The sequence below is a fragment of the Colossoma macropomum genome, unplaced genomic scaffold (genome assembly GCF_904425465.1).
Source record: "Colossoma macropomum unplaced genomic scaffold, Colossoma_macropomum, whole genome shotgun sequence".
In the NCBI taxonomy this organism is placed as follows: Eukaryota; Metazoa; Chordata; class Actinopteri; order Characiformes; family Serrasalmidae; genus Colossoma; species Colossoma macropomum.
In genome coordinates this window covers 29,766,951-29,784,586 of record NW_023494790.1, presented here as the reverse complement: position 1 = coordinate 29,784,586, position 17,636 = coordinate 29,766,951, and the positions used below count along the sequence as shown (strand labels likewise).

The 17,636-nt window shown below is 38.6% G+C and overlaps 1 protein-coding gene across 2 annotated transcripts; it reads right to left on the bottom strand.

The window, feature by feature from the left end:
- Nucleotides 1-7,681: 7,681 nt before the first annotated feature.
- On the bottom strand, nucleotides 7,682-17,636 carry ppp1r3cb (protein phosphatase 1, regulatory subunit 3Cb). Of its 2 annotated transcripts, none has more exons than XM_036572997.1 (2): nucleotides 17,451-17,636; nucleotides 7,682-10,124 (listed from the first exon to the last, which is right to left on the bottom strand). In XM_036572997.1, the coding sequence occupies exon 2, from the start codon at nucleotides 10,094-10,096 to the stop codon at nucleotides 9,185-9,187; it is 912 nt and encodes a 303-aa protein (XP_036428890.1). In that variant the 5' UTR covers nucleotides 10,097-10,124; nucleotides 17,451-17,636; the 3' UTR covers nucleotides 7,682-9,184. The 2 variants fall into 2 exon arrangements, with proteins under 2 accessions (XP_036428890.1, XP_036428889.1); XM_036572996.1 differs by lacking the exon at nucleotides 17,451-17,636 and adding an exon at nucleotides 10,597-10,835.

The window sequence follows — 17,636 nt, the reverse complement described above, 5'->3', positions numbered from 1 at the left end:
GAAACTAAGTTAAGCACATTTCAATGCACAATTACTGTTTATTAGCTGAATTTAACAAATTGGAGAAAAAAAGGCAACAAAATATGGCCTGTGCAAAAGTTTTGGCACATTTGTATTTTATATATTTTTTTCTAATTTGTTAAATTCAGCAGATAAACAGAAATTTTGCACTAACATTTGTAGAAAACACCACATTTAATTGTCTTTTCTGTAAAGCATGTGTGAACCTCCTTAATATAAATCAACAAAGCATATTAGTTGACTGGGGGTATTCAAACTTTTCCATACAACTGTATGATCAGTAATGTCATAATAATATCATTGTGCATCTCTACTGTATGTACAGGACAACCACAAAGCAGGTAATGTTTGGGTGGTGGATCATTCTCAGCCCTGCAGTGACACTGATGTGGTGGTGGCATTAGTTAGTGTTAGTGTGTGTTGCGTTGGTATGAGTGGATCAGACACAGCAGCAGGACAGGATAGACAACCAACCAAAAATATCCAGCCAACAGTGTCCTGTGGGCAGCATCCTGTGACCACTGATGAAGGACTAGAGGATGACCAACACAAACTGTGCAGTATCAGATGAGTTACTGTCTCTGATTTTACATTTACAAGGTTGAACGACAAGATAGGACTGTCCAATAGAGTGGACACGGAGTGGACACAGTGTTTAAAAACTCCAGCATTGCTATGTCTGATCCACTCATACCAGTGCAACCCACACTCACACGCTACCACCACGTCAAAGTCAATGCAGTGCTGTGAATGATCTACCACTCAAATAATACCTGCTCTGTGGTGGTCCTGTGAAGGGTGAAGGGGCTAACAAATCAAGCAGAGAAACAGATGGACTACAGTCTATCTTAGTCTTAAAGGCACAGTAACAAAAAAGCCTGTTTAATTTTGAGGATGCTAGCCACAGAATTTTGCTTGGTGCATAAAACTACTCCAATGTCATAAGTGGACGAAAATAAAATACGAGGTGGTCATGTTTTCAACAGTGCAATGCCGTGTGTGTGTGTGTGTGTGTGTGTGTGTGTGTGTGTGTGTGTGTGTGAGTGAGTGAGTGTGCGTGCACTATAGTTGTGCAGAAATGGCTGACTCACTGCACAAACACGGCAGTCAGCACCGTGGGAAGAGTGACACGTCTGCTCATGCTCAATGCCTCCGTATTTCCCTGATATTAACACTTCTGACGCTTAATACTGAGATTAGTGCCTCTCTTTATTCCCATCAGTGCATGAAGTAACAGAGCATTCCACTACAAGTGCATACATTATTCTCAAATTAGTCATTTTGCCGTGAACCTTTTGGCTTTCAAATCAGGAAATTAATCTTTGGGGCACACTTAGCTGAACACCTATCTGGCTCAAAGTCATATTTTATGATATCCTGCTCAAATGTCCATGTACGTGTATGACCCTGAAAGCCTAAGGCATGATCACTTGACTCTGTTTGCCTGTGTTTTCCTCTTGTGCTTTTTTTATTCTAAAGTCACATTCGGCAGCTACCTCAGCAACGTGCTCCTCTGAGATTCATTGGATCATGAGCACAAATGTTCTTTGATATTTTAGATAACTAAAAGCCTTTAGACAAACAGTTCTTCTCATAATTCATAGAAGGTAAAAAATAATGCATAATAAAATGCATAAATAAATACAAGCAAAAATAATATTCTTGACAGGACTTGTAGTGAATAAAATCACAGGATCTTGATGCAAAAAAAAAAATATATATATATATATATATATATTAAAAAGTTTTTATCCCTCCTAAAGTTTAAAATGTCAGGTGGTAGGACCATTCAGTGATATGTGCAAATTAAGCAAACAGTTTAAAAAGGTATTTAATTACATACAATTCTAAATAGCTTGGCATTTTTATACTTAAAACCCTTCACATTATTGCCTAAGAAATAAGCCAGCTTTAAATGCATTCACTGAAAAACTTTTCAATTCTGATTTCCTCAAATGTCATGCTGCACAACCAAAAACAAAGGGTTTTTGTTTTGATATGCTTTTAAGAAAGACTGGGCAGAGTACTGCACGGTAAAAAAAGATCCCAAGTAACCTTCATGGGGCGATGCCAAGGTCACCAGCCCTTTCACCAAAATTGAATACATTGTTTTTAAGTCATAGTCGAGTGGGTTCAGTTTACCAAGGACATGTTCAATCTTGAAATGTTGGGCACCGTTTTGCTACGGATTCCTGGTTGGAATGTTTCATCGAAACATTTTGCGAAACAGTGTGCAACGGGCTTTGAGGAACATTTTCCCTTGTTTGATGAGCTCACACAATGGATTCTAACAAAGTCTTCTACAAATGCGGCCGCTGCAGTTTAGTGTACACAACAGCTGAAAACGTTAGAAGACTTATTTTGGACCATTAAACATGTATTTGAATCCCATTTAATAAGGCTCTGAAAATTCTTTGAAAAAGAACACTAAGGGTGTCTTTCTCAGCTGCCTAAGTTGCAATGCTTGTGAACACAACAGAGTGTTCAACGCACCACTGTTTCTGTTTGAATAAATGTGTTTCTACACTTTGTCAGGCCCATGTTAGGTGGTGTGACCCTGTTATTAGTATAATAATGTTTATTTATTAAAAAGAAATGTATGTAAAAAAAACTTGAGTTTAATGATCAAGGTCTATGCAAGGTCAAAGTACAAAGACTAGTATTTACTAAGTAATACTAAGTATTTTTATTGATGGTAAATGCATTCAAAATCTAATATCTTTATTAATGGGTGGTTGCACCACATGAAAAGCTATGAAAACAATAATCAACACACCTCAGCTGCCTTCACGTTTCTTTCTCATGTGCATCTAAATTGGCTACAATAGATATTTCTGAGAAGAAAAAAAGGTGTTTTCAAAAGGTTACAGAGAAAATGGGACTCCTAGCAACTGTGCAAGGCTTTGTAGACCAACAAAACTGCTATCATCAGATAAACAGTACTTGAATCAAGCTATACTCTTGCTTCAGATCTGAGAAAATCCACAGGTGTTTCTGTCTATCCTTCCACTGTGAGAAGACAACTCAACACTATGAATCTGTAAAGATGTGCAGCTGTCAAGAAGCCGTTACTGAAAAAAAAGAAGACAATTTGCACTAGAAACCGAAACTTGACATCTGAGATGTGGAGTGATATTTTATGGGCCAAGAGTTGAAATGTGTACTTGGGATTGTTTGGATTGTTAGAAGCAGAAAATACAACCAACACTTTGGTGGTGTGGAAAAATATCTCTGCAGATTTTTTTGAGAAAGCAAGTCTCCCAAAAAGAATGTACACTGTGATAAAGAGCAGGCACGCCACTGAAAAATGTGACATAATATTTTGTTGTTGAGACTTTTGTGGAATTATCTATTAAATATATGTTTATTGTTTTTTTCTTGATGCTGAAAAATCAATAATGAATGGAATACTGAATACTGAATGAATGGTTCCTGACCTTTGCACAGTACTCTATCCACTGTGGACCACTGTGTTGCTAATTTTTGAAGGTATGCCAAGACCATGCATTCGCTGGCTAAATATAATTGAGTGAGTTAAGAAGGGAGGTTCATGAGGTGCTTTCTATCTAAGAAGAGTGGAGGTGTTGCCAGGCTCGTTGCTACAGCACAGGGCTACTAAACCTTTGCGTCACTCAGTGAGTGTGGTCCCCAAGAGACCACAGTAGTCAGATAAAACAGCAAACATCTTATCAGTGTCTTATTTTAAGAATAGTTGACTTCCAAACCCTATAACAACATCTAACATTACTGAGAAAAGATCAGGCTTGTCTGAAATTGAATTGTTTTTTCATAGTTGGTACAATAGAAATACGCTGTATGGTAAAAGGTATGTGGACATATGACCATCGCACCTATGTTGTTGGATGTTCCATTCCAAAACCATGGGCATTAAAATGAAGTTACGCGAATCTGTGCCCATTCAGTCAAAAGAGCACTGGTGAGATCAGACACTGATTATGGTCAAGAAGCCCTGGCCCATAATCGACATTCCATTTAATCCCAAAGGTGTTCAGTGGGGTTGAGGTCAGGGCTCTGCACAGACCACTGGAGTTCCTCCACACCAAACTCCATATCTGGACCTCGCTTTGTGCACAGTGGCATAGTCATGCTGAAACAGGAAGGGGCCTTTCCCAAACTGCTGCCACAAATTTGGAAGCATAAAATTGTCTAAAATATATTCGTATGCTGTAGCATTAACATTATCTTTCACTGGAACTAAGGAACCTTAACTCTAAAAGAACAGCCCCTGAAAACACAAACCATTATCCCTCCTCCACCAAATTTGCCACTCTGCATTCTCCTGGCACCCACCAAACCAAGATTCATCCATCAGACTGTCAGATAGTGAACTGTGATTCATCACTTCAGAGAACACAGTTCCACTGGTCTAGAGTCTAGTGGCAGTGTGCTTTACGCCATTCCAGCCAACGCTTCGCATTGCGTATAGTGATCTTAGGTTTGTGTGTAGCTGCTTGGCCATGGAAGCTCTTTTCATAAAGCTCCTGGCTCACAGTTCTTGTGCTGAAGTTCCTTCCAGAGGCAGTTTAGAACTCTGTAGTGCAACATTAGATATGCGATTTTTGCGTGTTATGCACTTCAACACTCGGTGGCCCTGGTCTACTGCTTTATGGCTGAGCTGTTGTTGCTCCTAGGTGCTTCCATTTGACAATAACAGCACTTCAGTTGACCAGGGCAGATCTAGCAGACCAGAAATTTCACAAACTGATTTGCAGCAAAGGTGGCATCCTATGACAGTGCCACGTTCTGAGCTCTTCAGTACGACCCATTCTACTGCCAGCGGAGGTTGCATGGTTTGGGCTTGATTTTATACATTGTTAGTAATGAGTGTGGCATTATTAAAATATCTATTTGTAACAGGATGTAATCTTATTTTTTGTCCTCTGAAGTCAAGTCCTCCCCAAGCAGCAAGTGTTGTGAAGAGCACAAATCAGCAATTCAGTATTTTCTTTTTATATCTGGCCTCAAATTGAAATAACACCACCTGGATCCACAGAGCCACCGATGTGTAATCAGAGTTCCCAGTAGAGGGACATTAGCCACTTTTTTGCAGAAAAGCATAGCCACTCAAAGGCAGGGATAAAAACAGTTTTGGGAATGGCTTTCAACTGCATACTCAAAACAAAATCAGACCTGATAGAGCAGGCTTTTACCATGGCCTGCTGGGAAGTACTATCTTGTTTGGATATCAGCCATCTAAAACACAAGCACTGAATCTGAATCAATACCACAGACAGTGCAGACTCAAATGCATCATTTAAAGGGAAATTGCACCATTTTTATTCAACCTTTCTGCATAACTAAATGGTTAAATCATTCAGAGTGGTTTGACGTGAAATTCTCTGTTCTACAGACACTTACCAAGTCTGAATTTTTCTCAGTGGTGGTGAAGGGAACCAGATGTCTGAAGAATTTAATATGCTGCTTATGATGCTGGAGACACTGTTTTATGGTAGTTCTAGAATACGGTTTTGGCATCTAAAACATTTTTTAAATATATTCATGGTTTAGAAGTACATGTATTACCATTTTCAGCATTATATATAAAACTCTGAGACACCTGTAGGTTCACTGATTGTTTTGTATAGTAAATGAAATGTGCATTGGAGACATCATGACCACTCGTTCCTATCACCACCACTGTAAAGAAATCTGAGTCTGTACATTTATCTACAGTAAACCTTCACCTCAAAATTTCACCTCAGACCAGTCTCAATGAGTTTGTTTACATCTTAATGACTAAATTATGCAGTGATTTTGAAAAATCATTTCAATATTATTGTTAAGAGAATGACTAGGATCCGCCTTGCCGTCTAAAGGCTTGGGCAGCTCGAATAACAAGGCTTGTTTGAAGATGTGTGGTCCTAAAAGTTGGGCAGGATGTTCTGCTGACATATTGTCGGATGCCTAGGTTTCAGCAGACCGGTCAAATCACATGTTTTTGTCACAACCAGGTATTACTATACTGAGTGTATTTAATTCCAGTGAAATTTTCCTGCATCCACATGTGCTTATGGAAGGTAAAGTTCCCAAGATTCACAGATGTAGAAAGTCAGATCCACACCTGAACTGATTCACTTTCCATGAATGACCTTCATTTATTCAATAGAGATAAGACAGTGCAAAATTTTGACTAGAGCGTTAATGACCCAAAAATGAAAAGTCTCCAAAATATTTTGAACCACTTCCGTAAATTAGTGCACTGCACTGTCTTGTTTCATCGGAAGAATAGAGCTTCTTTATCTGAAATGCTCTCTGTCAGACAGTTTACTAACAACAATATAATAGCAGGAATTTTAATCAGCAGCTTGTCTGCCAGCGTGTCATGTCTAATCAGAAAGAGACAGCAAAAAAAGCAGTGTTTTTATTAAAGATTTACAATATGGAGTGTGGGAGAGGTCACCAGATTGAACTGGTCAGATTCAGGTGCTGCATTTGCCAAGTCATTCTGATTTCCCATATTTGACAGAAAATAGCCTTTAAATTAAGTTTTTTGGGGGAAATTTTTTTCACTTATATTGACTTTTTCAGGGAACAAAGGCACCTTTGAGAATGTTTAGTTAATTTAATTAGGATTTGCAGGGACAATGTGCATTAATAAATATTGCCATAAATGTGCCAGTTTAGCCAATTTGGCTAATTTTCAAATATAGTTCACAGCTCATTCGAAGCGTGAGCTGCACTTACTGAAAAAAAGGTGAGTGTTCAAAGGACGTCTTCCACGCAGGTATCACAATGTCTCCTCTGGATCAACGCCAATGCCACGTGATCACCTTTTTGTAGTAGTGTCAAATATTAGGGAAGTAAACAATGGCAGAATGATTGTTTAGGAGACAGCAGGAGATTTTCTATACCAGTAAATGGGGTCAGCAGAGAAGAAAGCTTTCTAAACACAATGTCAACACGGGATGAAACTTCCTGTTAGGCTACACAGCATACTGCACTTCAACAAATGCTTAACAGCAAGCATTTACTGCTGCGACGACCTTAAACATCATCTGCGCAGCTGAAACATTTCCCAAAATAAACTGTCCACTGCCTGATTATTTTTCTGTGCTCAGTGGCCTGTAATGAGAAACAGAGGCTGTTGGAGAGTTGATTTTTTTTTCCCTCTCATTTTGCCCATTTCCAGACAGAAAGGCCTCCCTCTTCCCATCCCCCTCCTTCCCTGATTCGAATGAGTGTACCCGCTCAAAGCTGTGCACTGAGCCAGTCCTATTGGATATCCCAAAAACTATGTAAACACAACCAACTCAGCCCTGCGGTGTGTGTTAATTAGGCTGCAGTCTAGGCTGGAGCCAATAAAACTACTTATGGCTTACGCTGTGTCAATATTGGCATTGCCAAAAGTTTGCCGAATTGCCAAAAAAAGACGAAACACTTTGAAGCGCAAGGTTTCAGGGGCTGTGATGATATGTTAGACATGTACATAGATATTTACCGGTCTTAGGCCTAAACGCACAATGGCTCTAAAGAACATGCTGATTTAGCCAGTCGGTACAGCCACCAAAATGCAAAGTGATATTGCATAAAGCTAAACATTTTCAAATTCTCCTGATTATAATGCACACTGCAACTGCCTGACCATCTCAGGTTATTTCAGTGCATGTTTGCATGCAGTAAATGAGACAGGAGCCTTTTACAGTAGAAACATTAGGTTTTATTTCTAAAAGGAACACAGAACACCGTAAATGCTCTCAGATAGACAACCTTCTGTGCTGTAAAAAACATATTAGGCCTACACCATAGTTTGCACAGCCTTTTTATACATTCAACATACCTGTTCCATCTCTGAAATAAACAGCAGCTAGCGGTAGGCCCCCCCCCCAAAAAATCCATTCACATCCAAGTTTATTGACCAGACCATTTTTCTCCATTGGAAGACAGAGAAGAAACAAGCATGAGAAAGGCAAGAAGTCCTCATTCAATATCCTGCTCTACAGACTTCCGTCTGCCCAGCTAAACTTACCATCACTTCCACTAAATAACATTCACTTTCCCTCATTATTCATCCCAAGTGCCAGGAGAGTTCACATACCATGGGCCTATGAAACAATGCAGCGAAACAGAAACTAAACCACAGCAGCAACATGGAGGCAGAAAAACAGCAAAAAATGAACAGTGAACGTACAATGTAGCTTTATATATATAAAAAACTGAACAGATGTAGGAAAATGTGCATGAAAAAAAGGAAAGTGACATTTAATGGCCAACAGTATCTTACTGATTTTGATAATGCATTAGTTTCAGATTATTGCTTCTCCTGGAAAGTGGCTAATAAAATGGTACCACAAAAAATACATAAACTTCAATATGAAGCAACTTCATGTTGTACCACATTATTCCACTTTCACATTCTTCAGTTTAAAGGCATCTTGCACAGTGCAAATCCCCCTCCATAAGAACAATCACATTCCAAAAGCAGGAGATAATTCCCCCTTAGTTAAATGCAGTGCTTCAGAGTAGCCATAGGACAAGACTGATTATTTCTGTCAATGTTCTACACTGATCTTCAAGTTCACAAAATAAGCATTTAAAACAGAAAAAAAAACTGGAAGGAAACAATTGCACAATAGTCTCTTTTGAAGACGAGAAATTTGCCCTTGTAAAAGATGGTGCTTATTAAATAGCTAATGCCATTTTTTCCACAAACAATCAGACTAACAATCAGAATCACGAAGGAAGGCAATCTATGTTATAACAATGATCAGTTTAGAACATTTCAAATCTAAGTGCTTTAGTGCACAGCAGAATTAGGAAAAAATAAACCATTAAGCATTATCTCAAGTTGAGCACCTTGCCGGTGTAGGGTGTTAAAACAGTTAATCTCTGGACTCAAACCGACTAAAAATATATATAGTTTCTAACTTTAACTATGTACTAATCATAAAATTTCAGATTTTCATTGTTGAATCAGGAAAACACCGTCAATAAGGGCACATATTTTGATGGGCTCAGTGTTCAATTTAACAATAGGTGATTTTTAATATTTCAAATTGAAACTATTTTTTATATTTATTTACCAGGTCAGTCTTGCTATACATCTGACAACTCTGAGATCTAGCCGGGAACTCATTTTCAGTATTTCCTCTTAACACAGATGTTACCCATAGAACTTCCTGTGGCTTTGTTAGCAGGTATGGCCTCACCAGTAGGGGGTGTTGTTCTCAATGTGACCCCAGCTTTGCCACTCTGGAAAAAAGCCACTGGATGTCCTTGGGCTCCCAAACTGATCAAACTCCATCTCTGGCCTTTTGCCAGGGCTCTTGATTTCAGATGCTGTCTGAGTGGCATGGCTGGGGTGGTCCCCGTCATCATCCTCATGTATTAACCTGTAGTTTTTCCCATCGTTATTATCCCAGTGTGTCTGGTCATGTGTTTTGTAGGATATGCAGAACTCCACACGATCTTCAGGGGGCACCGAACTCGGCAGGTCAAGAGCAAAGGAGAAGGTGTCAATTTCTGCACAACCATAAACATTGTTCATGTAGGCACAAGGAACATCCGTGTAGCTTTTCCAGGAGTCAAACGTTATCCGGACCTGAACGGATTTCTCGAAACTTATGTTGCTCACTTTCACCGTGCCCATGAGAGATTTATCTTGGATTACACAGTTCTCCAAACATACCAAGTGTTTCTTGAGACGGTTCCGGAAGTCCAGGTAGTCTGCAGCGGGCTGAGGGAAGTCCAAAACCAAACTCTTCTCCTTCTCCACCTTCAAGCCCACCATGGCGTTCTCCAAGTCCGATAACTCAAACTGCAATTCGGACAATGGGTCCTCTTCGAACTCCTTGAACACATGGATTGCTGTGAGCGACAAGCCCTTGGAGTCTGCAAAGACCACCCTCTTCTTGGGTTTGCCCTTAGGACTCTTCCACCCCCGGTTGGTGGCCTCCACCTTGGCCTTGGAGCTGATGCAGGGTCTCAGTGGCTTGTACTGGTTGATCAGGTTTCTGGACTTGTAGTCCTCATATGAACTTAGGAAGCTGCGGAGGGGTGGAGAGTGCGCCAGGCAGATCCTCATGGCCACATCCACAGGCATGATCGGAGATGGCATCGGCCTGGGGTTCAAGATGTGCAAAACTCTGTTATGGGGGGAATAAAAAGAATCAGGCATTACTGACAAAGTCTGCACAGATATAAGACTGCAATGTTTCATGTACTTGTTTTACATGTTTTCTCAAGCCATTTACGTACATTAGATTCAGAGAAGGTTCATGACTTTTTTTAAAGAAAAACATGACATGCATATTTGGCTGTATTAAAGAAGATGAAAGTATGTGAATGAAGTGGCAGCTAATTCGGTGCGGGGAGGGTAGGCTAAGACCCTGAACAGACTGAATTTGACAAATGACAAAGAAAAACACAGTCAAAGATGAGCATAACAGCAGCTGCTAAATGTAAAACTTTCCAACACAATCACAGTACCGGACAGAAAAATCCAAGCGGAGTCAAACAACCCATCTAAAGCAGACGCCAAGAGAAAGACTCGCTGTTTTTGACTCGGGCACATCTACTCCTTTACTTTCTCCAGTTCAGTGACGCACTAACTCTTACCTGGTGCAGTTCATTCGGAAACGCGGTGAGCGCCGTTAGCGACAAACCGAACACAGGAAAACACAGTCTGTTTAAGGAAGAGAATTCAGTTTCACACAAATTAAAAAAACACTTTTCTCATTTCTTCTAGTGTTTTTAGCCACGCCAGACCGATGAAGGAGCCCGTCTCTGTCGGCACGCCCTCCCGCAGTCCTGCTGCATTGGGAAAAACAGAGCGCATTTCAACTGCTGCTCCACTTCTTTTGGGCCGCTCCGCTCTGAGCGAGCCCGCGCCACCGCCAATCAGAGAACAGACACAGGACCCAGCGACCAATCAGCGGCAAGAATAGGATCATTCGTCGTGCGCGTGCGAGGGCTGAAAGCCAGGATGGGCGGAGCGAAAGGCCCGAGCCTCCATTACTGCAGAGACGTTACTGAAGAGTGCAGAAAGTAGAGCGACAGAGGAAGTTTATAGATAAGCGCTGTTGTGGAAGCTCTTTCTCTCCAGATAGAGGAGAAAAGCAGCTGTTTCATCCTTCTCCATTGCAGTTTTATCCTTCTCCATTTCAGGCAGAAGTATGTCAAAATTTTATCGTGGTATCTCGAAATAATGGCTCATTTTCTAAAAATATTTACTTAGTTATCTCGAAATACTGACTCATTTTCTAGAAAGGTTGACTTAGTATCTTGAAGTAGTGATTCATTTTTCCTGAAATATCGACTCATAGTATCTTGAAATAATAACTTCTCAAAATGTTGACTTAGACTCTCAAAATAATGACAATTTATCTATAGTTGAGTTATGAAGACAAAATTCTAACATACTATGAATTTAAAGAATATTATTTAGGAGTAATAAGTCATTACTTTAACATAAGGTCAATATTTAGAGAAAAGTCGCTATTCTGACATAATATGTAGAAGTGAGAAAATAAGTCATTATTTTGAAATCAAAACACTGACATGCTACCTGAAACAGAAAAAGGGAAAATAGTGATTTTTTTCTCTTCTAGCAGGAATAAGCTTCCATATTTCCTGATGAAAGGGTCTTTAATTAAGATGTTAATTGTTACCAGCCTTTCTTCCTTGCTGTTTTTAAATCCAGAATGTGTTTTAGTAACAGTGTGGCATTTACATTGGAGATGAAGTTTGAAGCTGTAAAAATGGAGATGAAATTTGCTGTAACTAAAGGTCATTAAGCCTTAGTGCGGTCTAATCTATTCTTAAGTAAGTCAAGGTAGCTAGACGTATGTTATAATCTTATAATCTTTAAAGATTATACCATAAATCCAGTCACCTTGACTTAATGCTATAAGACATTTCATTGACCTGGTTAACTGAACACATTCACAGACACTCCCAGATGCTGTGATTTAATCCCTGCCAGAGGCCATTTAGTCCCCCACTTAAAACAGGCCTGGTAATTTTTCATTTAAGAGAAAAGGGAATGCAAAACATTGTATATGCGGCTGTATGAAGGTTTGCATGATTTCAGACAGTCACACTACCTTTATGCAGTAGATGGTAAATATAGTAGCTGCAGTAGCAGCAGGCCAGCGTTTTCTAATTATGGATGTGATGTCCCCCAGTACACCACATTTCTGTGGTTTCTCAGCTCCGACACACACTTTTTAACCCAAAGAAGGCTTGTTAATCAGTATGAGTTGCATCAGGTGTGCTGGAGAAGGAAGAAAGCTAAAATATGCAGTGCAGAAAGACTCCCAAGACCAGTAATGGAAAACATCACAGTAGCATATTGTGAAAACAATATCAGGCATGAAATTACAACGTCCTGCATGTGTTATAGATGCTGCGGTGCATTAAGTAATGCTATTAATAAATTCTCATTTTATAAATTACTTTTTCTCATGTGAGTCAGCTGGATTATAAAGGGAAACAACTCCATGTCGTGAGAAGGAATCGACTGAGTAACTGAGGACAACATTTTTTCAGTTATGGTTTCTATGCTCTTCCTTGCCAGTCAGTTAACAATATTCATGCTAAATTTAATGAGGAATAAAATGCTGCTGGATACATCACATCACATAATGCTTTAAAGGGCCCAAATCATGGAATACCCAATTTTCCCCACTGAAATAACATTATTATAGTTTCAAAACATGCTGTTCACTCCCCAGTTCATACAATCCATATAGGGAAACTAAGCTACAAAATCAGCTTTGAATTCAGTGTTTTTGAGATGGCATGAAAACCAACATATTTACATATATGGACCTTATCAGCCTACAGCAGTTTAGCTCTGCCCATTCACACTGAAGTAGTGTTTCAGCCTGGACTGCTTTTTGAATGAGACACAGAGCTCATTTACACTGAAGGGACAGTTTCAAAAACAGCCTGTTTAGATAAAAAGAGGATGAAAAATGGTCATGTGAAAATGCATTATGACTGTTTAGGGTACATAAAACCTTCACATATGGGTCTGTTAAAAAATGCGTAATTGCTTTGAAATTAAGATGATAAACTTTTGTATATGAATAAATTTTAAGGTTTTCCATGCTTGTCATTTGTTTTCACATCATGGTCATTAACTACATTTGGATGACCCTGACAGTAAAGTGTTAACATAACATACTCCGACACCGCATGCCTCGGGAGTCAGACATGGTTCGGAAAATGTGTTCTGGTCTGCGCTTAAAGATATGGTCTGTTTATCTCCAGGCCTCTAAAAGGGAAGACACTTTGACAAGCAGAAGTCGTTTGTGAAGTGGTGCAATAAATGCCTTTCATTAACTCTCATGTTTCTCACTTTGGCTTATGCTGGTGCCACTTTCCCCAAACAAAGCCAAAACCAGAGTAAAAGAGTAGCTCTGTGAAAAGGCCTTCTTTCAGCAAAGCAAGACCTTTACAGGCTGGAAGTACTGAGATACATGTGTTCACTCACAGCATCCAAGATTTTTTTAGTAGTCTTATTTATCAGTGCTTTTATTTCTTGAAAACAGTTTGAATAAAATGCTTTTCTAATCACCTAATTATCTCCTAGCTATGTCTAGTTATATTTCATTGGGGGCTATAGAACTTATTTGCTTATATATTTGCATTGCTTATGCTTTACATTAGGCACTGGAAGTTGTCTCCTGGACTGAAGTTAGAATTTTATATACTGATCAGGGCTGTATGTAAACCTTTTGAGCAGGTAGCGGCAGCACTATCAAAGTTGCATGTGTTGTATATACATGTTTTACGCAGATGAAAACTACAAAAACATTTCTAAAAGGTATAAATATCAATAACTGGGACACATTGTCGAAAAAGAAGCTACACGTAAACGGTTTGTATCTTAATGTTCATTTTGTGAAATGTTCAAGTCATTTATTTTCTCCACAATAATTCTGATTCCCCAAAAGGGGGCGCTATTAGCTTGTGCATTAATACAGTATATTTGGAGTCTTAAATTTCAAAGTTTTCATATTTCAAACTGTTATGTGGTTTATGTGAGAGGTAAACATAACACTAAGGATGTGAATGGGAGTTGTAATTTATTAGCTAGCTGGCATCTGTCATTTTTGCCAATTTAACTGGTGTTTCTTTACTCAATTGAAGCTAAAACATGGGTTTACTTTACCATTACTGTTCAGGTTCTACAGTTTATCTGCTAAAGTTTATCTGCAGTTTAAAGTTTATCTCTTGGCTGACTGTTCACTACTATCCTCCGCTGTGATGAAAATAACACTAGGCCTCATTCACAAACTGTTTTTAAGAAGTAAAAAAAGTTTGTTTCAAAACACACTTATACATTTTTACAAATATTCTGACATTCACCAGTGTTTTCTTATTTGGGATTTGTTCTTAGGTAAGAACAGAATCTTTAAGAATGCATCATGAATCTGTTTCTCAAGAAAAAATGAAAGAAAAAAACTTAAGAAGATATTGGTGAACGAGGACCAATGACATCACAACTCAGCAAATTTGTGCTGCATCACTTTCGATGTCCCGACTTCACCATCCAACTTTAAAGGGTGTTCATGTGATGGTTTCCTGTGGGATATTCATTTTTCCACTTAAAAGCAGCATAAGCTTCTGAATCCTAGGACGTTTTTGGGCATTTTGCTAGATTTTTTTTAACAGGTTGCTGGCTTACATATGGTATTATATCATATTACTTTTAGGTATTTTGTACTTTGCTAGAACCCTTCCTTTACAATCATTTGGATAGTGTTGGACTACTAAAGTACCTGATGGATTACAACACCCATAAACACTAGAACTCATGACTATGACTACAAATGACTATGAATAACTGACTACAACTTCCATGAGCATTTGTATTTGACAAACATGTGAATGAGATGCATGCACGCGCAAAGACTGGGCCATTGACCAGCTAAGCCAGAACCAGACCACCTTAGACCAGCATGAAATCCCATGTTTCTCTGCATCAGGACATAACAAATTAATCCACCACAAACTGAGATGATTTTTTTATTGATTTTCACACTCTAGCTAACCAAGATGACACATTCAGCATTCGCTTACAAAAACAGCCCAGGATCTGCTTCCTAACGTAACCATCTTACATTTCATTACAAACAGAACTCAACAGAACCGTCTTTAATCACGTGGAACCGTTCTATGCATACAAACTTGCTCAGGCAGATTAAAGGTATCACGGAGCTTTAACTTCACATGTCCAAGTACATAAAATATCATATGGAAGGATTGTTTAGACTGGAATGTTTACTGATTACGGTACTGCCATACTTAATGAATGGGTATCATAGTTACACATAGTATCACATGATACGTTCATACAGTTTAACAATTTGGAATCACTAATTGTAAATGAACAAAAATATTATAATATACACACTACTCAGAAAAAGTCTCCTTGAGGAGTACTTCAAGACGTTTTCACAATACACAATATTGATCATGATATTTAGTTTTTCTGATATTTAACAATTTAGAACAGACAAAACAGAACATGCACCATTTATAAAACATACTGTAATAATAATAATAATAATAACAATAATAAACGTACAACTGATTTCCATTCAATGTTTTACAAACGGAACTGCACTAAATCCTATTAAACAGCCCTAATTATCCCCATTTTGTAATGAAATGTATAGTTAATCAGTTTTCTTTAAGTACTGATTATATCCATCATACACTCAGAAAAGTGCATTGTGACATATTGTATCACGATAACAATAAAATATCATCATACTGCCCACCCCATAAATCAATCCTTCTTTAAACTGATACAGTTTTGCTGCTGATGGAATTGAACAATTCCAGTGCAGGGAGAAGTCAGAAAGCAAACCTATGTTCTTCTAACTATATTCATCTAATCTACGTGATAAATGACTTCACCTACAATGATATATAGCAAATAGGTAGTCTAACAAACATGTAACATTAGATGCTAGTGGGTGGAGTTGCGACTCATTTGAGAAATAACAGGATAAACATGCATATTACATGGTCATTTTTTATTAACCGAAAGTACTTTTTGTATGGGGGCCATTACTTATGTATTTATTTATGTATTTTTGCACTGGGGCCCACAAGGTCCTAGTTACGCCACAGATCGCATGCATGCAACTGTGCTCTTTTTTCCATTCACACAGTATTAATTTGTCCTTGCATGTGCGACAATATTGTCGCACTGCACAACCCTGCTGATCCCATATGCTAACAAGCTAAGCAAAAGGCAAACTGACAAGTCGTGAGTGTTACTGGAGCTTATTTGCATCTGACGTACTTCTCTTTTTTTCTCCTGCTGTTGTTTTTAGGTAGCTTAAAACCAGCATGTTGTGGCAAACAGCTCTTAGTGAGGGTGGAAAAACTTGCAAAACATTATGACCACATTCATTACTTCTACATCCTGATGCATATAAATATTCCCCTGACCGTTGGCTGCACTGTCGAGCTTCAGCACCTAATATCGCTTCTTCCTTATTAAAATGTGTAGTATGATATCCGCTGACAATCATTCAGTAAATTGTAGACTTTTTCCATACAATATTTATATATATATAAACAATAGGCCCAAAATATAATGGTTGTTGCTGATTGTTTTGGCCTGGTCCGTGTCCATGTTTAAACACTATAGAGAATATTTGGTTGCACTTTAGACACAAACTAGCCTGCCAATATTTTTCAACTGTTTTCTGAATGTAAAAATATTCATTTCTTTCTGTAAACGGTTGTCTGCCACTTTACCCACAAGACTTTAACATTTAAAGAAATCAAGGGTATATATATCCCTGTAACCCATACTAAGTTACTTTATCTATTTATCTAATAATTTGTTGTTAAAATGTATTGTACCAGTCCTTACAGTGCATATGTGGAAACTAGGCTGCAGAATTTTGAATTGTTTCTGTGATGTCACCAGAACCAGCTCAATTACATCTATCCACCTATTCAGTCAACTGCAGTTTAGCCCCACCCATTAAGATTGAAGTTCTAAGGAGTGTTTTAGCTCTGAGGGCTTTTTAAATAAGGCACAATACAGCCCAGCAGAACAGAGCTTATTTACTTATATCAGTCTTAAAGCCACAGTAACAAAAACAGCCTGTTCTTGTTAGGGATAGAGAGAGGTTGGAAAACGGTAATGAAAAAATAAAATTATGACCATTTTTGGTACATAAAAGCAAAATATAGGATATGGAGCCTTTACATTTTCTCATGTCTCTAATTTGGGCAGCTTTAGCATGAACAGAAGAGCTGTATTCATAAAAGGAAATGGCTCGTTGTTAAAAGAGAAAGCCTAAACATCAAAACTGTAGAATCCCATCTTTCTGATCACTTTAAAAGTTTAGAGATTTTGGAGGTTTCCTCTCCTGGACAACAACAACAAAAAGTTAGATAAAAGGTGCTAAAAGCAAATGAAATATCTGTTTTACCTTTTAAGCTGTCTCTATATCCAGTCTGTCTGCTGATGGTGTTTGAGCTCAGTTTTCAGAGGTTAATGCGCTGCACGTACACACAGCTACCACAACGACCGTCTGCAGTGGTCTATCAGTTCCGCAGCTCTTCAAAACAGGAAGTTCAGGCTGCTCAGTGTGTTAGCGTAAAACAGTGCTGCCAGC